Source organism: Budorcas taxicolor, chromosome 1, assembly GCF_023091745.1.
Source record: "Budorcas taxicolor isolate Tak-1 chromosome 1, Takin1.1, whole genome shotgun sequence".
Lineage (NCBI taxonomy): Eukaryota > Metazoa > Chordata > Mammalia > Artiodactyla > Bovidae > Budorcas > Budorcas taxicolor.
Window position 1 is genome coordinate 134,173,022 of NC_068910.1, and position 23,010 is coordinate 134,196,031.

Consider the following 23,010-nt stretch of genomic DNA (forward strand, 5'->3'; position numbering starts at 1 on the left):
TCCCAGGGCAGCACTGTCCCTTCATCTCCATGTGCTCACCAAGCCAGAGGCTCTCTAAACCCTCTTTTTGGGTTTTCTTAGGAGGCTTTATCACATAGGCATGATTGATTAAATCACTGGTCACTGGTGACTGATTTAACCTCAAACTCTTTCCCCTCCCCTTAAAGTTCCAACCCTCTAATCACATGGTTGGTTCCCCTAAAAACAGCTCCCATCCTTAGGTGATTCTAAAAGTCACCTCATTAATATAAACCCAGTTGTGCTTGAAATGCATTTGTTGTAAATATCAAGACATCTTATCACTTTTATCACTTAGGGAATTCCAAGGGTTTTAGGAGCTCTGCGCAAAATACATATTAGCATGAAGGTGAAAAAGTGAAAGTGTTAGTCACTCAGTTGTGTCCAACTATTTGTGACCCTATGGCTTGTAGCCCTCCAGGCTCCTCTGTCCTTGGAAATCTCCAGGCAAGAATACTGGAGTGGGTTGCCATTTCCTTCTCCAGGGATCTTGCCAACCCAGGGATAGAACCCAGGTCTCCTGCATTGCAGGCAGACTCTTTACCATCTGAGCAACCATGGAAGCCCATATTTATCATAAAAACAGTATCCCAACCCTGCCCTTTCTGTCCTGCCAGCTCTCTAAGTCCCCCCAGGTCTTGCTCAGACAGGCTGCAGGCAGAGCCACATCCTCAGCACATGCAGACCTCCAACCAACGGACAGAGTATCAGCTTTTCCCCACACTCGGAGGTCTCAAACCCAACTCCCTCCTTTATGGGAGATTAGGGAGCCCCAGCCCATCTACAGTACCCTCTCCCGCAGAGGCTGTGGCCCACAGACACTCCCTTTGTGCCTCTGCAAGTCACCTCTGGTGCCCGGGGGAGGGCAGTGGAATCACTGGGTGGCAGGGTGATAGTTGGGCCAGGTCCGGGCTATCTTGTGATTGGCACCAACTGTCGATAACTCTCTCAGAACCTCACCGTCTTCAGATTTGGGTCCCAGTCATCTATTCCAAAATAACAGGAGTATCATTCAGTGCTCTATGGCACAGACATAACAGGCTGTGGGGAAAGGCAGGCGGCAGTAAGACAGTGTGTGTGCCTGGCAGTGAGGCTTCTGGGAGATGGAGGGAGAAACTAAGGAAGAAGAGAAAGCAAAGCAAGAGGGGCAAAGCACCCCTCAGAAAGGGCCCACAGACATGCTCAAGGGGCGGGTTCCTGTCTTCCTTGAGGCCCCGCAGGTGGACACTTGGCAGGTTCTGGGGCACAGCAAGTTGGAATCTGGCCCCGGGTGATCACACCTGCGTGATGCTTGTTGCTAGCGCTTCCCTTCCTGACCTCCCAGAACAAGGAGCCAGGGCCTGGTCCCTCTGAGCCGAGGGCTGAAACCACACTGGAGACACAACAGCTGCGGGGTGGGTGTTTTAGTTCTGAAGTAGAAGGCTTTCTCTTGGGAGCAGAGAATCTTCACTCTTCGGCAGAACGTCTGGGAAGGCAGGGAAATCGCACCCTGAAATGTGTCCGGAGTGGCACACACGTGGCTTCCAGCATGCGACAAGTAGAGCAGAGGAGACAGACAGAAGCTCTGCTGCGGGCGGGCATGTGAGCTCCCAGCTCGGAGCCTTCCTCTCAGACAGCCACCCCCTCCGGCAGGCCACCAAGCAGGCCTGAAATGTGAGACGACCCCTCTTCTTTCTGCCAGCAGCTGGAGAAAAAGAATCTGGCTTCTGCCCACTTGGGTCAGGAGCAGGTCAGAGCAGAACACGACCTGGCCCTCCCTCCCAAAAACTGGTTCTCCCTGGAGCACACACATACGCCAGCAGCTTGCTCTCTGAACGCTAGTTATTTAATTGTCAATCACACTTCAGAGAAGATCCCAAGCTGCTGCTGGCCTGTGACCCAGTGGGCAGAGTGGGCACCGGCCACATTCCTCTCCTCTGACTCTGAATAAACACCACAGGCAGAGCTGGGGCGGGGGGCGGGGGGGGGGGGGGGTTGCAGCAGGCTTCACGGCCGGGGCCACCTGTGGCCGATGCAGGTAGCTACATACCTGCCTCGAGGGGGGCTGCACAGTTTAGATGAGATGATAATTGTGAAAGTTTTTTTTCATAAGCATGAAGCACATCAGGCAGTTTTAAACATGGGTGAGGATTTCTTCAGGGCAGTTGAGAGGGAAAGGAAAGATGTCTAATTGACTGTACCTCTTCTAACCCAGCCTACCTGGCCTCATGTTTCAGGTGAATCCTCACCCTACAGCTCAGCCCTGCTCAGTTCCAGGGTTGGGGCAGCTGGTGCCTTCTCTGTTGCACTTGGAGTTTGAGAATGGGCATCCGATCAGCACTTTGCTACCAGATTGATGCTGGTCGTGCAAACTGCTCCAGAGGGGAAGTGGCAAGGACCCATCGGGAGTGGTCAAAGTCTGATTTCCTTGGATCTGAATCTGGGCAGCACCCTTGGTCAATATTGATTTAGTCATTCCTAGCAATGTGAGATCTTTGTGGCTGTGTGGAAATCTGCATGGAGCGAGTTCAAAAGCCAGCGTCTCCATAACAGTAGCTCTGGATGCTTGATCTGTGGTTTTTCCATCCTGTGTGTGCTGATCCTGGTCCAAGGCCAGGAATCTCTCAAGGCACAACCTGGTCATAGAACCATATAGGCACAGGAGTGGCAAGACCCTCAGATGCTGTGAAAATGTTGATGCTGGTGGGAATTCTTGATGAGGTTCTGCCTCGTAGGGTCACACAGCAGCAGCTCATTCCCCACAGAGCAGCCACTTCTGCACTCAGAATGCACAACCCAAAGACACTATGCCCTGGACACTGAATACAAGTTCACAAATCTAAAGTCCCACAGCAGCAATGCCATGGCCACCAAAACAAGAGCTTCCCCTTTCCTTCCCAGTCTGCTGGACAAGAGGACAGAAGCTTCCTGCAAGACGCAGGCTGTCACTAGACAATCTATCTTGGCTTAATATCAGGAGGACAAACACAGGCCCTAGTGCCCTTCACCAGTAACAGGCAAACTTGCTAAATAAAAACTGCAAAAGATTTATTCTTTTAGATGACTCAGTGAATCAGACAATACTATACTCATTTGAGAATTCCAATGCACTGAGTACTTCTGGCTTTTGGAATCACATAATGTTTTACATACTCAAAATTAAACAAAATCAAATCAACAGGATGATAGAGAAAAACTCTAAGAATGCAGAGAGAAACAAATTAATCTCACTATTTCTAATGAAAAACATAACCACACTGAAGGTGGAAAAAAAAACAGAGTAACCAAAGCAGAGTAACTTTTGAACATATTATTTTGACTGTATGCTTTCAGTCTAAAGACAAATAACTACAAACTAATACAAATTCTAGGCTTCCCTGGTGGCTCAGAGGTAAAGCCAATGCAGGAGTCACGGGTTTGATCCCTGGATTGGGAAGATCCCCTGGAGAAGGAAACTGGACCCCACTCCAGTACTCTTGCCTGGGAGATCCCATGGACAGAGGAGCTTGGCAGGCTATAGTCCACAGTGTTACAGAGTCGGACATAACTTAGCAACTGAGCACACGTGCAACACACATTCTAGAAAGAAAGTTTGTTTTTTGCAGGGGTAGGAGTTAATCTACTTTCCATCAATTATAGGATTGAGCAAAGAAGTAAATAGACAGTCAACAGACTGACAGTCAAGTTTCTCACTGTTGGATAAGGCAGTTAAAACTAAGGAAGGAGAACCCTGGGGTGATAAATTAGAATGAGAGGCATCAGTTTGAATTCATAGTTCTTAATATGCAGAGGAAGATATAAATATATATTCCTTCTCTCTGTCTACTTAAAGGGTATACAAGGTAAGACATCCCAGTACCAACGAACAGATCTAACACCCAGATCTTGGTCTTTAAATACCATTTCTCATCTTACTGAGCCAGAGCTCTTTGGAGGAACAGCTGATTCAGGGTCGAGGCAGAGAAAATACAAAATGAGCCTAGAATATTTTCTGTCAGAAAGTAAGGAGATGCTCCTAAAAAATGATGAGGATGTGTTGAAAGGAAATAGGAAACAGCCTCCAGGGGCACCCACTGGCCAAATCTGGAATGATTTGAGCATCACAATCAATAATTATAGCAATAGAATACTCATGGGAAAAGTAAGACTCTGAGTCCATACAGATATAAGTAAATGAATAAATTAAAACAAGCAGAAAGAGGGAAAATCCTTTTTAGTAGAAGACCAACTAATATATGTAGAAGAAATGGTGGTGTTAGAAAATCATGATTCTGCAGTCATCACAGTAATAACTGATTCTGCCAAGAATCAACAACTGATGCTAAAGCTAGTGGGTAGGAGATATATGAAGAACTGGATATTTCCATAGTCTCAAAGTATCCCTAACAAATGATGTATTAACTACAAAGGGGAAATTAGTAACTTCAGACTGGATTAACCTAGTGGGCACCACCTGAAATGCTAACCAAAGTTAATATTACCAATAATGGAACAAGCAGAAACCGTGTACCTCTCTCCTGATACAATGTCTGGAAAAGAATGCAATATCATTCTATGGGTCCCTGCCCAAAATACAAAACCCAAATCTAATCATATGAGATCATGTCCCAAACTGAGGAACATTCTACAAAACAACTAGCCTGTGTTTTGCAAAGAAAAGAAAAAGTCAAGGTCATGAAAGAAAAAGAAAGGCTAAGGAACTGTTTCAGATTAAATGAGACTGAGTGAGGCGTGATGACTGAACATCCTGTGTGATGCTGGACTGACTCCTGGTCTGGGGGGAAAAGCGACAGGATATCAGTGGGATAACTGGCAAAAGTGGACTGTGAAACTGTGGATTAGATAATCGGATTGATCAATGTCAAATGTCTTGATCTTAAAATTCCATAGTCTGGCCATCCAGGCACGTACTATGGCTATTTCATTTGGCCACACCAAGAGGCTTGCGTGATCCTAGTTCCTTGGCCAGGGATTTGAATGCAGGCCCTCAGCAGTGAAAGTGTGGAGTGTCAACCACTGAACCACCAGGAAATTCTCTAAATGTCTTGATCTTGATAAATATACTGTGGTTAGGTAAAATAAAAGTCCTATTCTTAGGAAACAGACACTGAAGTATTTATGGATAAGGGAATATGATGTCTACGAATTACTTCCAAGTGGTTCAGGAAAAAAATACATACAATAGAATATGTGCTCAGCCGTGTCTGACTCTTTGCAACACCATGGACTGCACCCTGCCAGGCTCCTCTGTCCATGGGATTACCCCAGCAAAATATTGGAGTGGGTTGCCATCTCCTCCTCCAGAGGATCTTCCTGACCCAGGGATCAAACCTGCATATCTTACGGCTCTTGCATTGGCAGGTGAATTCTTTGCCATTGAGCCACCTAGGAAGCCTATAATAGAACATAATATGTATCAAAATATACATATGGAATAGAAACTTAGAGAGAGAGAGCAAGAGAGAGCACACAAATAATAAAGCAAAAGGACAAAATGTTAACAACTGGTAAACCTGAGTCAAGAGTATATGGCAGTTCCTTGTATTGCTGCAACTTCCTACAAGTGTGAAATGGTATCAAAATTTCAAAAGTTTAAAAATAATAAACACAATTTTTATTTTTTAAAAGAAGCCCATATATATTGAAAAAATAGCTTGTTCACTCTTGTACTCCCAGTGCTCAGCATGGAACAGGTGCTTACTAAACGTGTTAGCAGAATGAATGAATGAATAAAATGTGCTTTAGAAAGTGACATTAGACCTCTCTTTCAAGATAGAAGAATATGTACTTTCCTACCTTCCAAATTACCATGACAATAACAGAAAAGATGTGGGCTTTTTTAAATGTATGAAACCACAGTTATAACTAGAAAGGGAAAAAACATGCTACTGATAGATCAGATATTTGGAGAGATTTCTGCATATGGGCTCGGATGGGCAGAAGAAGGCACATGAGGGAGCAGCCCGGAGCAGCCAAGAGAAGAGCCGTCTTCCAAGGCCCCTGAGAAGTTCCAGGCTCAGAGCCAGCAAATGCTAGGGGCAGACACAGGCCACAGCAATCATTGGGAATAACATCATCTTGGAGGTTTCATCATGTAACGAATGTAACACATATGGCACTCATAGCATAAAAGGCTGAAGGGCGGAGCTGGGAAACAGGTCTGTGTGATTGCCAAGTTCCTACATTTTACATTGAAGCGGCATAATATTAACTCTAAACAAACTGTGAACATTTTAAAATGTATGTTTAATCTCTAGAGCAGCCATTCTCAAACATTTTGATCTCCAGATCCTTTCACATTCTTAAAAATTACTAAGGATCCCCAAGAGTTTTTGTTTATGTGAGCTATAACTATCAATATTGACCATATTAGAAACTTAAAGGGAGATATTTTTAAAACTTATTAATCACTTAAGCATAATAATAATAAACCTATTATCTGTTAAAATAAGTATCATGTTTGCATGAAAAATAGCTACTTTCCCAAGCAAAAACACTTGAAAACATTTTAATCTCTGGCTTGATAGAATACAGCTGGACTCTCATATCTCCTGCATCCAATCTGGTGTGAGATGTTATTTTTGAAGTACATGAAAACAATGTGGCCTCCCATGCTTCTATAGTTAGAAAGAGTAATCTACTACCACCAATCCATATATGAAAAAAAATTCCTGTCACCCCAAAGAGAAGAGAAGAACATTAAAAAAAAAAAGTGACAGGGGATATAAGAAACAGCAGTAGCTGCATATGAACCAGAAGAATTAAAAGATACTTGAAAAAAAATTAAGACTTTATTGCTCAGAAGCAGCAAAGCTTTAACAGCTTAGGCCTGTGTTTTCTCCTCCATGAGTCTGATAACGTCACTTGGTTTTCCAGTTAAACACGCACATTTATATATCTTACTACAATAAATGCTATTTACAGATATAAAGTTTTTATAACCAACAAACATGGAAATACTTATTACAATTAAAATATATATAAATTTTATAAACCATGACAATGTAAAAGTAACAATCCAACAAAAAATTAGAAATGAAATGAGAGAAATGGAAGGAAGGGTAAATATGGCAATGTCCTCTTTTTTCATACTGGGAAGCAATAAGTAAACTGATATTAAATCGATAATGTAGTCAAGAAACTGAGGTATAAATTAAATACTTAAAGTTATAAACCATTAGTGACTGTCTCTGGGGAATGGTGGTAAAAGAAGAGAGGAAGAAGGCTTTTAATTTTGTATCATTCTTTTGCTTAAAAAATGTTTTTACTGCATACATGTAGTACTTCTATGATATAAATAATAACAATTTTTATTTGAAGAAAAATCTACCACATATTATAAATATTTGAAAAATAAAATGCTGACCTCGAGTTAGAAATTTATTTATAACCCAACTTCACTTTATGCAATGGATGGATACACCAAAAGATACCTGTGATCTGAATCACATTTGAAATGTAGAGTCTGCTTAAATTTCTTTGATAAAATTAATGTCCATCCATACATGTATATATCTTTGTTTAAAATTAAAATTTGCCTGTGCTTTGGTTTTTTCTTTTTAAACTGATAATTGCCTAAAATAAAAAGGGAAAGCTACTCAAAATGAGCCATGGCCTTCTCTTTTCTAAGTTCTATGAACACTGAGGCTCACTTTAGAGTAAATTTATCATCAGGATCAAACATAACTATTTTTGGCTAAATGAGGTAAGCACCTAAATCCTGCAACTTCTGACAGAGACTGTGGATGTGATTTACAAGCTATCTGCAGATTGGAAAAAGCATATCATTGAATTTTTTTTACACAAACCAGTGGTTTTTACTTCATTATCTTTTTCTCTTTCTTTATGCCTGTTGATATAAAGAAGAGAACACTTGCACATCAAAACAAAAACGAAAGAAATGTAGCTTTCTTCTGATAAGTGACAATGACAACAATATCCTACTAGACAGGTATTCATGCCAGAGCAGTACTACCTCTGAAGACTGTTCATGCTGAGCAATTCTGAAGCATACCACCATCACAACCTCTGCAGTCTTTCGACTAAGTTGTTAAATTCAGAAAGAAAGAAAACAAGTTTTAAGAATCAGATTACATTACTACTTGAGAGTGTATGTCTGTGTGTGTGTGTGTGCACACGCACTTGCACAAATGCACACTCAGTTGTGCTCAAGTCCTTGTGACTCCACAAACTGTAGCCAGCCAAGCTCATCTGTCCATGGGATTTCCCAGGCGAGAATACTAGAGTAGGTTGCCATTTCCTCCTCCAGGGGACCTTCCCGACCCCAGGGATTGAATCCTCGTCTTACATCTCCTGCACTGGCAGGTGGATTCTTTACCACTAGCACCGCCTGGGAAGCCCTACATTACTACTTGATAATGATTAAAGAGCAAACAAGTCTTTCCTGCTGGCTCAGACAGTAAAGAATCGATCTGCATCTTAAGTTATTTGGTAGACATGAAATACTATACCACTGTCATTTTAGTTATGTTAATTTAAAGGAAGATATTTTTCAAATTCATATTGGTCATTTGTAGTTTTCCTATGAAGCTTCTATATAATCATTGTTCACATTCTATTACAGTGTTAATGTGTCTTTTATTGATTCATGAGTGTTCTTAATATATTAAGAGAATTAGTCATATGCTTATCATTTGCAAATGTTTCCTGCCCAGATCAAGATATACTCTTAAAGTGTATGTATAGCAATTTTAGTGTTTGTAAATAATAAAACAGTGTAATAAATTAAAAAAAAAAAAAGAATCGATCTGCAATATGGGAGACCTGAGTTCGATCCCTAGGTTGGGAAGATCCCCTGGAGAAGGGAATGGCAACCTACTCCAGTATTCTTGCCTGGAAAAGAGCAAAAAGAAATACTGAATTACACTCCCTAAGGTATGTATATTTCTTTAAGTGTTTTTTATTTGATATTATTTTATGAATACAGGTATATCTAGTATTTAAACTTCTATCCTGAAGAGAGGTATTTTGTCAGCAAAAGAATAAAATAAATGGAAAAATAAGCTAAAATTCTGTCATCCACCCCTATAGGAAGTCAGGTTGTTCAATTGGGCCAGACCAGAGTCTAAGCACCACCTAGCAGCTCCTTACACAAACTGTAAGAAAAGTACTTCAGAATCATTAACATGGCCTCTAGGATTCTCCTTCCAAACCCCAAACTATTAAATAAAGGACTGTGTTTTTTCTGTATTTGACCATGGATGAAATATACCCTAAGGCAACAAGAAATTTTTAAGTCATCTAGTTCATTCATTCATAGCTAGGCAGAATATATTAATCATGTTTTTTCCTTTCTGTCTTATGACATTGCTGCTGCTAAGTCACTTCAGTCATGTCTGACTCTGTGCAACCCCATAGATGGCAGCCCACCAGGCTCCGCCATCCCTGAGATTCTCCAGGCAGGAACACTGGAGTGGGTTGCCATTTCCTTCTCCAATGCATGAAAGTGAAAAGTGAAAGTGAAGTCACTTAGTCGTGTCCAACTCTTCGCGACTTCATGGACTGCAGCCTACCAGGCTCCTCCATCCATGGGATTTTCTAGGCAAGAGTATTGGAGTGGGGTGCTATTGCCTTCTCCACTTATGACATTATGATATCTTTAAAATCTTGTAGTTCAGGGAACAGATCAACCTTCCCAGGGCTAACCAGCTCTTATAGATAGCACACAGCTGGCCAGGAGCATCCCTTCCATATGCAAACATACCAATTCTGAGTATATTCCCTAAGCCACTCTGTTTATCTAATTCTCACACACCAAGCCAATATTTCTCCTGCTCTAAATCACCCCCAGGTCAGTTTCTAGGAAACTAGAGACCACCTCTACTGCCAAAGCTTACCAGAACTATTAAAACCATCCAGTCCTAAGCTGTTTGCTCTACCCTGCCCTGCCCTTCCCACCAAGAGCACAATAAAGGCTATGGCCCAGGTTTTCCCTTCATTCCTGCTTTTGCCTCCTGACCAGAACTTGGTGCTTTCCCTGTGGTCCTGTATGGCATTCCTCCTTCTCTTGAGAAATGTAAGCAGTAAATTCTTCTTCCAGTGGCACTGATCTCTCTGTGTCATCGGTCACCTCTACAAATGAAGATCCTGTGAATATATAAATGAGACAATCCCACCGCATTCATTTCAGTGAAGAATCACTTTCATTCTAGTTTCTTCGTCCAGAAAACGTCTCCACTCCAACTTTTTACAAATATGAAGCATTTTCAGAGCACTGTCATTTTCGAGGTTGACCTCCTAGGCTAAGTGACAAGTAGGCCTGTAAAGTGGAAGGGGCTGACGACAACAGAGAGAGAGCAAGAAAAACAAACCGAGCTCACGCGAAAGCTGCAGACTCATTTCAACCCTGAGAGTAAAAGCTGCCCTTTCTTCTCTCCCAGGCTGCAGGGCCCAAGCCTGTTTCTTCTGTTATATCCCATAGGTGGTTCTGTCCAGGTACCCTTGGTCTTTCACAGTGAAGCTAACCGCTTAACGCCTCAAGACCCTTCACTTGCATTGAGTCTCTCCAAAGACTACACCTAATTTTGTATTTATAATTTGTATCCTTTTGACTGAAGAGAATCCCTGAAAATGGTATAAGCTTCATGCCCTACAGAAACTGGGAGGGTGATAGGGGTCATGACTCCCAGAATCCCAGATGTAAGCCCTTCTCTTCCACCCAACCACTCTGGACCCCAGTTTCCCTATCTGTATAAGAGGGGATAACAAGATGGCCTTGTCCTAGGTTCCCTTTTCTTTTCTGCCCAGGTGCATCCATTTCTCTATATTCTAACAAAGCAATAAGCTATCACCTAGCGTGTGGCTGCCAAGGCTCACTTTGCATATTGGCTTTTTAAAGATGCTAAAACGAGCCTGAAAAATGCAAAAATGAAAGTCAGTTCTTAACCGTACATGGGCTAATAAGTGTGCAGAAAACCACAGCAAAGCTTTTGTGATGAAGCCTGGTACCAATGCTCAAAATTATAACCTAAAGATTGGCTGCATTAAGATCAACCCAGAGCCGTAATATAGAGTGAGGGCTCAGTTCTCACCTGGCTCTGCCACTCTCTTGATGTATCTTTGGACAAGTCATTCCACATCTCTGGGCTTGTTTATTGACAAGCTAAGCAAGGGCTGGACCAGAGGATCTCTAAGAACTCCTTTTTTTTTTTTTTTTTTTGAGTTTGAGAGTAGAAAATTCCTCTTTATTCATTGCAATAACTTGTATCGCCTCAGTCTCTTAACATGTTCGCCTCTTTCTGCCCCTCTTGCTGGTCCCACAACTGGATCATATTCTTTCTTACTCTTACCACATTGAGCTAGCCTCAGTGAGCCTCTGAACCGAGGAGGCGAGAACAGGGAGCAAGCACAGAAGAGGCCAGGGAAGGGAAAGGGAGGCAGGAAGTCTGGCGGCACCAAGTCCTGGTGCAGCATCATGAAGAGCTCACACATGGGTCAGATGCCATAGCTCTGAAGGGCAACTTACTCCTTGCGTCTGCATCGGGCTTTTTTCAAGGGTGATTAGCTCAGGCCGGCCATTACCCCACAGACTTCCTAGAACAGGGTCCTCACAGACTCACTCCTGCTGGATCCCAAGTCTCCAGCTGGATAAAGAAGGAAGAGAATGAGTTACTCACACTAGCTAATCTGCGGCTTTTGGTCACCCATTCTCAGACCACAGCATGACACAGCTTCCCTTTAAGTTTTTCTGGAGACTGTCCAATCCTGAGAGAAGGAAAACAGCACACCAGACTAGTGGGAGGCATCCCTTATTCCATCATGATTAAGAGACTTCTGTTTTAGTATCTACAGCACTCGCTGGAGATCCTGGCAAGAACAGGCACTCGATAAACGCCTGCTAAGCTGAGCCAACTTTTCCCGCTATTTCCCACACTAAGAGCACTGGATCCTGCTGGACTCCAGACCCTGCACAGATGTCCACTTGCCGTCTCTCCCTGTCTCCAGCTACTCCTTTCTGCTGTCAGCTTCATCTTCCTGACCACTGCGTCTGTCACAGTCCTCTCTGTCCAGTGACTGATGGAGACATGGCTGGTGTCAAAGACCATTAGCTTTCCATTCACCTCCCTCTGGCACCAGCTTCTCCTTAGCTTTCCAGCCCTGCATCTCACAAGCAGACTACTCGACTGGGTTTCTGTGTGAAATCTGCTTCATCCGATCACTGGACAAGCACTGTATTTAGTCTGCACCATGTGACAGGCACGGGGCCAGACCCTTCTGCAGATGGCGTAAGAACCCTGAAAATGAGGTACACTCACCCCATCCTGCAGTTGTGGAAACAGAGGGCAAGCCCTTGACTAACTTGCCCAAGGGCCTGGCATGCCTGATGGCATAGCCAGAATTGGGAACCCCAGGTTCCCAGGTTCAAGTCCACCCTTAAACCACACTGCACATCAGTGAAGTGCCTGGGGACAGAGGTTGCTGAAATGATTCATACCTCCACAAGGTACACACGCACACACATTCCCAAACCACTCCAGGCCTAGAAATCATCCTCAATGGACTGCCCATCCCACATAATCCAGAATGTCCCAGACACTATCCCAGTCTCTGGTTTTGGCCAAGGAAATTATTCTGGATTTGGGACTCCTACCTTAGGTCTTCTACCTGAATTTGATGTGCTGAGTTATGTATTCATTTGCCAACTGAACCCTCTGATCAGTCACATCACTATCGCATGGACCAAATACATACACCCCATCTTGGTTTTATTATTAGACAATGTTTACAAAATGCCTCCTATGAACTGAGTGCTACACTAAACATTTACAGGAACTATCTCTGTTAATCTTCATAATTCTCTAAGGTGCGTTCTATTATTGTCATCATTTTATGGGAGGATACAAAGGCTTAACCAGGTGAAGTAACTTTCCCAAAGTTACGAAGTGTTAGAGTCAGTACTTGAACCAGGCAGCACCATCAACCCTCAGATCTATAGACCCTTCTCAGCCAATCTGCTTGACCAACACACACACACCCACCCACACCCACCCACACCCACCCACACATACCCAATCTGGTCCCGAAATGAGTAAAGCAAACCAAGAATCCATTCAGTAACCCCTCCACTTAACTCGCAAGCATCCCCACTCTTCCAAAATGACACAGTGACCAGGAGAAGAGCAGATCTGAACGGAAGGATTTAGGGTAACACCCCCCAGCCTCTCTTCCCACTGGGCATGGCCTTCTTGGTCCCATGCTCTTCAGGCCTCAAAGCTCTTAGCAGAATTCCCAACTCCCAAACCTGGAGTAAAGGGAGAAAAACTTCATGGGACACTTCTGGAAGGCCAACCACTTCAAACATGTTAGCTGTCCAGCCTGCTATCTGTTCCCGTACAGGCTTCGCTCAGGCCATTGAGGCAGGAGGCATAAAGCAGAAAGGATTAAAGCCTAGACCTTGGCAACAACCATGCCCGGGTTCAAAGTGCCTCCATTTTTCATCTGTCAACCAAAATAATTATTATATCTACTTCAGAATGTTGTGAAGATTAAGAGAGATGATGCACATTAGGTGTTCAGCATATAATAAAATAAGTTGGTAGTTATTATCATTTTCTTACCCTCTCAGCCTGGGATGTGTGCCCCAACTTTACCACTGACCCATCAAAACCTAATGCAAATCACAGCTCCCCCTATCCTTAGCCAGGTGAGTGAAGTAGAACTGGCACTGACTGAGCATCTTCCATATGCTGAGCACTAACAACAAGTACTGAGGACACAAAAATGAATAAGACAACGCCCTGAACTTCAGGAATTCACAGTCTTAAGGAAGACAGGAATGGCAACCCTCTCCAGCATTCTTGCTTGGAGAATCCCATGGACAGAGGAGCCTGGCAGGCTGCAGTCCGTGGGATCGCAAGAATCGGACGTGACTTCGTAACTAAACCACCACCACCAGCAAGGAAGACAGGAAAGAAACAGCTCACTTCAAAACTGCAGAGCAAGTGCACTGACAGAGCATGCTATGGGAGGGTGCAGGAGAAGCCAGTCAGATCACCGTGAGGGCGGGTGGGAGGGGCAGTGGGGGCCAAGGTAAGGAGTCGGAACTGAGTTCTGAAGGCAGCGAGAAGCCATGGAAAGGCTTTCAGCAGAGGAGTCAAATGCACAGACTTGTGCTTTAAAAAGGGATCGCTTTAGAGGAGATGTGGAGAAGGAAGTTAGGAAGGTATGAAACAATTCAATTAAGAAATGATACCTTGGACAGGACAGGGCAAGGAAGACAAAGGGAGAAATTTCCAAGATGTCTAGATAATGAACACCAAACGCCTTGACATTGAACACTGTCTAATCCCTCTACATTCAGAGACTGAGGGAGATGGAGAGGAAGGTGATACATAGGCATTTACATCCATCATTTCAAAAATCAACACTCGAGACCTCCCTGTTGGCCCAGCAGTTAAGACTCTGTGCTTCCACTGCAGGGGGCAGGGGTTCAATCCCTGTCCAGGGAACTAAGATCCCACATGCCACGTGGTTGTGGCTTTAATTAATTACAAAAATTTTTTAAAATAAAAATCAACTCTCTCTTAGGGCACTCATGGAAATTTAGCTTGCACTGTGGTCATCTGCTACTTGTTCATTTGGTTAGTCAATTAACATTTACTGACTACTTAAATGCCAGGCATAGCCTTAGATACTTGGAGAGTTCAGAGACAAATCAGCTGTGTGAGAAGTATTAGCAAAGACCAGCAAGGGAAAAGATACAAGTACAGGACCTAGGGAATGGACCTTTGTCTGGAAGGTGGGGTACCAAGAGTAAGATGCAGGGGAGCCAGTTTGAAACTCAGACTGGGTCAGACTGTGCAGGACCTAGGCTAAGGAGTTTGAATTCTTGAGTGGTGGATAGGAGAGCCACTGAAGGTTTTAAACAAGAGAGAGAGGATCACAGCTGAGCCTTAATGGATCCCTCTCATAGCAATGAACCAAATGCTCTCCTTTTGGAATCCCTGGAAACAAGGGCTTCACGTTTTCCATCTGGGTACTTTTTCAAGGTTAACACAGTACCCATTATTTAGGAAGTAGACCATGAACATATACTAGCTGCATAAACACTCATGTACAGTCTTGCAAACACAAATAAAATGCATGGCAAATATGACGAGAGACTGGTCGAGCTAAATACATTCTTAAATAAATAAGTCAAGGTTTCTATAAGGGTACTCAATCACATTAAAAATATGGTACTGGCTCTTTCACCTAGGAGCAAAGACCTCTGGGCAAGAGTTCTGAAATCTCTCTGAGGAGCTATTCTGGGTCTCCAGTCACTCATTTTTTCTAAATAGCTTGAATATTTGGGGGGCTGGGTGTAAGGAGCTCAGTAGAGAATGCAGGATACAGTTCTGGGCCTGTCAGGAGGAAGGGGAGCAGTATCTTTTGCTGAGCACTCGCCAGCTGCCAGCCACCATGCTGCATTTTTCATATATACCCATGCACATGAAGAGGGGTAACTAGCCAGCTTGGATTCTCCCACCAGTCCTGAATCCCATCTGCCTCTCCAGCCTCTGCCCTTTGGCTCAGGACTCCCCGGCTTTGGACCCTAATCTCTTGTTACTGTGTGAGGCCATGAGTTGATTCTCTCTCCCTTTGGGGGGGGCTCATTTTCCCGCTTATAATGCCAGAAAACCCCTTTACCCCTCTCTATAAAGACAAGAGATATCCAAGAGACTGAAAACTTCACAGTTGAGTGACCATCATACAGCAAAGACCCTGGTGCAAGTAGCTTCTTGATAAATGCCTAAGCATGGTTGGTTTGTTTTTTAGGGGAGGGTCACTTTAATTCCATACCTACACTGAATACTTACTGTAATGATCAACAGGGAGAGGATAAAGAAAGAAAAAGAAAAACCTGCAGATATCAGGGAATCCAGGAATCTATTTGACTTCAGTATATTCAGTATGAATTTTTCAGAAATGAATTTACCTTCTTACACTGGTTTGATTCAATATTAAAAGGAGTTTGTATTATCTCAGTCCTCACTCTGTTCATGGAAAACCTCCATGGGTGGGGCTGGGTAGGAGGAGGAGTGTCCAGGATTCGGAATCTGCTAGATACCAAAGAATATTTTTTGCACACAGATGGCTAGGAGTTGGCTGTAACATTTTCTTGATTAAGTTGGAATACCAAAATAAATGTCTGAGATCATTACTTTTAAAATAGTCCATGGTAACGTTTCCATTCAGCATCTTGCCTGGTGACCTTTTCTCACAGACCCCCACACCACCCAGGCCTACCTGCTGGGCTGCCTCGTGGAAGATTTCCTGCACTTGAGACATCTGGGCCATTCTTCTGGAAATGGGGGTCCTGGCGGTCTGGGTGGGGAGACCCCTCTGGAAAGTAAACAGTGTTCCCGGTCAGTCTGGCTCCTCTTTCCCTGGATCCTTATTGCCCATCCTTCCTATACCAGGCCCTGGCTGAGGAAGGAACTTTGTCTTGCCTCATCTGGAAACATCTCCTTCCCTCTTTGGTACCCAAATATTTGATCCCACTCATCCTTCACAGACTCCCTCTGCTCAAATGTTGCTGTTCTTTTAAACACAGCTGCCCCCAGCTCTTTTTTTGCCCTAAGCTCCTTCAACACAGGGGTCGGAGCATAGCTGCCCAGCCCCTGAGGACACAGTTTTACACTCCTCTCCTTCCTTGTGAACCCCTCTGTCCAGGGCCAGGACACCATCGATCCACTAGAACTGGCTGCAGGTGGTCAAAGGACCGGAGACTTACCGAGACCGGCTCCGGAGACAGAGCACAGACCCCTAGGGTTTCGGTCAACGCTGAACTCGCGTCCCTCCAGCAACCCTACTTACGCGAACCCCTACGGCGCAGCGTACACCCCCATTCCAGCCTCCGCCCCTCTCGAACCAAGTTCTCAGGAAGCCCTGGGCCCGGCGGATGGCTCGGGTCCCAGCTGCAGACAGGAAGGGGGTCTACCTGCGCAGAGGGCAAAGGTGACCCAAGCTGGGCTCCGGCTTACACACAGAGTTCCCGGGAAAGAGGAGCCGCCCAAGACCACCCTGCGCTCTCCGCACCCACCAGCCGCTCGGCGTCCGCCCTCACCTGTTCCCGGGACGCCGGCTCCTAGAGCTGGGCCCGCCCCGCCCAGGCCCCGCCCCGCCGCCACGTGGCTGACCAGGTGCGCGCGGCACGGGTCCCAGCTGTCCCGCTGACGAGGCGTCTGGCCCGAGCTCGGGCACCGCGGCCACGACTCTCGGATCCAGGTTGAGAGAGACGGGCTGCGGGCACTTCCCCTCCCCAAGGGTGGTGCCCGCGCACCGTCGGCCGCCCGGGAGAGCTCCCGGGAGAAAGGAACAGCAATCTTAACAGGGGTGGGAAGAGACTGAGCGGGGATGCGGGAGTGGACAAGGGGAGGAAGAGTTTGCAAACTCGCAGACTTGACTAGCCACCGCTCTGGATAGCTCGTTCACCACACCCCGCCGAGGTGCACGACCCTCGGATTAGGGTGACAGGACGCGAGCCTACTCACTGCACCTGCTCTCTCTGACAATGCTGAACGCAGGAATGAGAGGCTGGGGAGCAGAAACACTGGGGCAAGAGACGGAGACTGCGCTCCAGGGCCCCCAGTGTGCAGCGGCCACGCGACCCAGGGGACCCTTAGCCTTGCCGGAAGTGGAATTCTTTCGCCAAGAAAGTGCCTTCGGGCATGCTGAGGTGTGGGAAGGAATTACCTTCGCCACCTTCAGGGATTCCCAGACTCAGCTTGAAGGGATTAGGGATGAGGTAAGGTTTCTAGGACCCCAGCTTGCAGGGAAAAAAAAAAGTTATCAACATGCACAGAGATTAAATTATCTCTATTTCCAATCCGGCATATTTCCTAAGCCTGAAATAACTTGCTAGGCCTCCTTGTGGGCTTCTGAGAAACAGGAGGGCAGCTGGGAGTACTTCCCACGCCCACAGGAGCCTTTGTGTGAAAATCCCTAAAAATAGAGGTTGTTCTTTTAAAAACAAAAGGGAAGGCAAAGCCATGGGAACACTGATGGAGCCCCAACCTCCTCTGCTCCAGCAAAGGGTTTTTTGGGGATTTTTTTGTGTGTGGGTTTTGATGTGGAAATATATATATATATAATATAAAATGTACCATTTAAACTATTTTTAAGGGTATAGTTCAGTGGCATTAATACTATTCACCACGTGGTGCAGCTTGAACTACTTCCAAAACTTCTTCATCACCCCCAAACTGAGACTCTGTACCCTTCAGCAGTAACTCCCCACAGCCCTCTTGTCCCAGCAAGTGGTAACCTCTAATCTATTTTCTGGCTCTATAAATTTGCTTCTCCAACCTTTCTCATATAAGTGAAATTAGATGACACTTGTCCTTTTTATGTCTGACTTTTCACTTAGCATCATGTCCTCAAAGTTGTGGCATGTGTCAGAACTTCTTTCCCAGTAAAGAAGTTTGTAACAATGCATCTCTGTAAGAGGAAAGAACCCCAGGATGAATTACAGATTAGCCACCTGTGAGCAATGGATGGCTGGGTGGGCATATTATTGGAATCTCATGTTTGTACAGACATCTGTAGAGAGTAGTGCCATCTTTACTTTGGGGTCACACATGACACTTTGTTTTTTTGCCTCAAGCTGGTTTCCTGTTTGCTGTCACCTTCGGATGAGCCTCTCTCAAAGTGTCAATGTGAGCTTTGAAGAATCCACATTCAATTCCATGTTAGCCTGAGCTAAAACCATAATCCACCCCTCTGTTCATAACCACCTACTTCCTGTCATTCATCATTTTCTAAACAAATGAAAAGTTTCCTTTAAAACTTACGAGCATCTTCTATACCTAAGAACAAATGTTTGTCCTTTTTCTTCATGTTAAGGCTAGAGAAACCTGTCCATTTGCAAATTTAAAAAAGTGTATCCTGCTTAATGTAGATTTAAAATGATATAACTGTAAAAAACATAGCAATACTGTATTGAAAAATAGTATCCTGCATAACCTCTGAACAGAACAATTCCATTTTTAAGATACTACCCTATATGACCTAGTACAAAGATGTTCACTGTATTATTACTTTGTAATAGTTTTTAAAATTTAACATTCTAACTGACCACTATTAGAAGACTGATTAAATAAGTTATGGTATAGCCATACTATGATAGCCAGCATTAGAAACAACTAGGTGTTTTTATATGTACTAATATAGAACTTTGATCATCACATAATAACGAGTAAAAATAGCAAGTTGTAGAATAATGTATACAGTTTGTTTTTTTTAAAGCAGTGCATATATGTGTATAGTTTGTATGGAAAATACACATCCATTTGTTAACAGTGGTTCTCTCTAGAGAGGGGGGTTGAGATAGTAAAGTGGGAGAAGAAATCTAAGTTTGGTGCACAAATTTTGGATTTTTATTGAATTTTTTTCTTACAATGAGCACGTTAGTTTTGGAATCTGAAAAAATGAGTAAGAAAATTAAAAAGACAATATGGGGCAGATTGCATTTTCCAAAGATAACTGCATTAACATATTCCATCCCATATGCTCTTCTTGAAATATGACATTGACATTCCTTCAAAAAGAGATGGGAATCTATGTCCCCTCCCCTTGAGCCAAATGGACCTTTGTAAGTGCCTCAACCAATAGCAGTGAAAGAAATGACACTGCTTGACTTCCTAGGTTAGGTCATGAAGGCAGGAGGGAGTCCATCTGGCTTCCTTGCTCTCAGAGCACTCAGCCTTGGAACTCAGCCACCATGTTGTGAGGAAGCCCAGGCCACACGGGGAGGCCACATGTTCCTACCAATAGCCAGCGTCAATTGCCAGACGTGTGAGTGAAAGGAGCCTTCAGATGATGATTCACGTTCCCTGCCTTAGATCCTTCCAGCTGAGGTTCCAGACGCTGCAGAGATAAGCTGCCCTTGCTGGGCTCTGTCTGAATTCCTGACCACAGAAACCATGATAGGTAGTGAATTATTATTGTTTTAAGCCGCTAAATTTGGGGGTAATTTTTTATTCAGCAACAGATAGCAAATACATCTAACCAAGATAAAAAAATATTTTATTTCCTTTCACAGTATTTTTATTCATCTCAAATTGTTTGAATTTACCCTTGTTGCAGTACTGTTACATTTAAAAATAATATTATTCTTAAATGTTCTTAAACTCACCTTTTAAACTCACCTCTTGAACTCACATTTAAGAAATGTTCTTAAACTCACCTTTTTTTTTCTATTTGGGAACCACTCCAGCTAGAGTTGAAGCCCACAATAGCGAGGCTGTTGCTCTATGGGTCTTACCCTGGTCAGCTGCAGACAGAAGATCCTTCATCTCATTCCTTTCCAGTGGTCAGTGCTGGGAATTGCCTTCTGTGTAAAAGCTGGAGAAGAGACCATGTCTTGAAAAATGATCTCATTTATCAGAAAGTCTGAACCCTGGGGAGGGATCAGAGCTTCGACAAAGTCAGCCAAAATAGAAATGTGAAAACAGGTTGAAAACATTAAATCAAAATGTAAATACGTATAATAATTACAAAAACATATCTCACAGCCTGTGCCCTAGAACCAGCATCAGAAGGGCCACAAATAGTGGATCTGCTAGTCTGGTGGTTCTCTCTCCCCCAGGTCTGCATTTTGTAATCACTTGGGTATAGTTTCAGACAATATGGCTGGGGTGGGGCCTTGGCACCAGCATTTTCTTTAAACTTCTCAGGTGATTCTAAGTGACAGCCAAGTTGTAAACTATGGAATTTCTAGCTCAGTCATTTTGGGGTTTTTGTTTTGTTTCTCCCTTCTCTAAAATATCAGAGCATACATCCTGTCCACAATAGTATCTTACTCCAGTTATAATCTTCAAGGACAAGGGGAAAGTGTGAAATATATCTGAGTGCAGAGAACACAAGTAAAACAAATATATTTGTAAATATACAAATATAAAATATGTATATTTTTTCTTTTTAGTTGGACATGATGCACCTCCTGCAACAACATACCTGTCTTAAAAAGTCATAGATATTCTGCACACATTCAGCAAACTTTTGTTTGCTGGCTCTGAGGGGAGAGTCAGAATTTGAACCTAAACTTGGTTTGGTTCCAATACCAGACCCTCTCCTATACACAGCTTCTCTAATCCAGGTGAAGAGATGAGGCAGAAAAAGTTTTCCTTCTTCCTGGATTTTAAAATGCTTTTCCAAAAGGCAAAAACGTCTGTCAGAAGGGCTATCATATGTTACCAGGAGTTGGAAGGGGGTGAACCAAGAGTGGCAAGCCTGACAGGAGCACCAGCACTGCACACAGCCCGAGTGCCCTGCAGTCCCAGAGGAGGGGACAGGGCTCCAGGAGACTCACCCTGCTCTGCTCCCGGGCCGGGGTGAGTGGAGAGGGAGGGGCCGCCACTGTCCTGCTGTCAGGTGTCCCCAGCTCCTGTTGAGCAGGTTTCTCCTCCAGGATCTAAGCTATTTGTTGACTCTGGGGGTTTGCCCTCAGTCAGGAGAGAGGCATTCTCCCTCAGCCATCTGGCCTCTGCCGTGAGCCAGGACCTGCTGGGGCTGTGAGAAAACATGGGATGCACACAGAAGCCTAATGAACAGGGTCCAGTTTATTTCATGGACGATGGTGGCAGTCTTACTGAAACGTGACAACAGTGCAATTAGCACTCAGCCTTGGTTCAAATATCGTATGAGACCCATCACAGACCTTCAACAGTCTAGGTGACAAAAATTAGGTCTGAATTTGAATCCCAGATCTTCCTTTCCACTGTGTAACTTAACCCAAAGTCTTCAATGTGTCTGAGCCTCAGTGTCCTCATTTTTAACAGAGTTAATGATAAGACCTGGAAAGCCTGACAGTTTTTACGAACATTCTAGAAGTTGCTGGAGATCGAAATCCAACTCAGCTGTTGCTTTCAAAATCCGCTCTTTCCTCCCATTTTGAAATTCACATGACCAGTTTTCTGGTCCCACAGCTGCTACCCATACAGCCTCAAACTCTCTGGCAGTGCTTCTACACCACCTGCAAGCTCTCTTGGCATCCTCAGGTGTAACTCATAGTGCCTGAATGCCCTCTTTCAACCATACTCTCTAGACATCTGTTGATCACCACTGTGCCCAATGCAGATACACAATGGGGCGCAAGATGGCTCTCGATAGGCAGAAAATCAAATTCCCACACTAATAAGAAAATCATCACGAACAGCCAACGCCAGTTCTTTCCTATGCTAGAACAGAACAGTACAGGGTGGTCCAAGACTGGGGGTGACACAGAGGGGAGGGTGGGTGTGACGTGATCAGGGAGAGCAGGATAAGATTTTTGGAGAAAGTGATGCTGTAGCTGAAATTGGGGAGGGGAGATTAATAAAGAAAACCATACCCGTGGTGGAAAGGGTCATAACCAAGTATGAGAGACCGGAAGTAGCTCAGTAGTGAAAGAGCAGAGGATGAGAGGCTCATGGTGGGGGAGGTGGGGACTACAGGCTGCAGACAACCATAAGGGTCAAGGTAAGAGCTTAGTGTTTATTCAAGCAGCAACTGAGACACTTCTGAAGGTCTTGTCCACGATTCTCATCTGGAGAAAATACTGGAGGCTATCAAGACTCCTTGTGCAGAAACTTGCAGCCTGGGCAAGAACTGAGGTTAGCTTGGGCTGTGGTAATGAGAGAAGTAGGGTTCAAAAGGATTTGAAAAATATTCACAAGCCCTGCCTCCATGAGTTGCCAATCTGACCATCAGATCATAGAACATTTACTGGGCCACACCCAGCAGTGAGTAAGGTCATTTTCCATTAACTGGCCACACACGTAGACATGGTTCTTTGTTCCTATGCAACTGGGGTAAGGAAAGGGATGGGACCTACTTGTTCACTGATCAAGCCCTGGCTGTACTGTTCCTCACTCTTCTCACATATTGAGATGCGCCAAGGGGAAGGAAACGCTCTAGGGGCCTGTGGTCCTGGTGACACTGTCTGGCCCATTTCTGCATGAGGGTATGGGAAACGGGTCCAGCATTTAAGATAGCTTGTATCCTACCAGCCATTGGTCCTTGTGTGGATTT

At 44.3% G+C, this 23,010-nt stretch overlaps 1 protein-coding gene across 1 annotated transcript in view; it reads right to left on the minus strand.

The window, feature by feature from the left end:
* Positions 1 to 22,930, minus strand: part of SLC12A8 (solute carrier family 12 member 8) — a 145,477-nt gene extending 122,547 nt beyond the window's left edge. The window contains exons 1-4 of the mRNA XM_052645168.1: positions 22,814 to 22,930; positions 17,066 to 17,324; positions 16,816 to 16,916; positions 16,246 to 16,341 (exon numbers count right to left, since the gene is read on the minus strand). Of these exons, the coding sequence (XP_052501128.1) occupies positions 16,246 to 16,341; positions 16,816 to 16,916; positions 17,066 to 17,324; positions 22,814 to 22,930 (573 nt within the window). The remainder of the gene's footprint in view (positions 1 to 16,245; positions 16,342 to 16,815; positions 16,917 to 17,065; positions 17,325 to 22,813) is intronic.
* Positions 22,931 to 23,010: the final 80 nt, after the last annotated feature.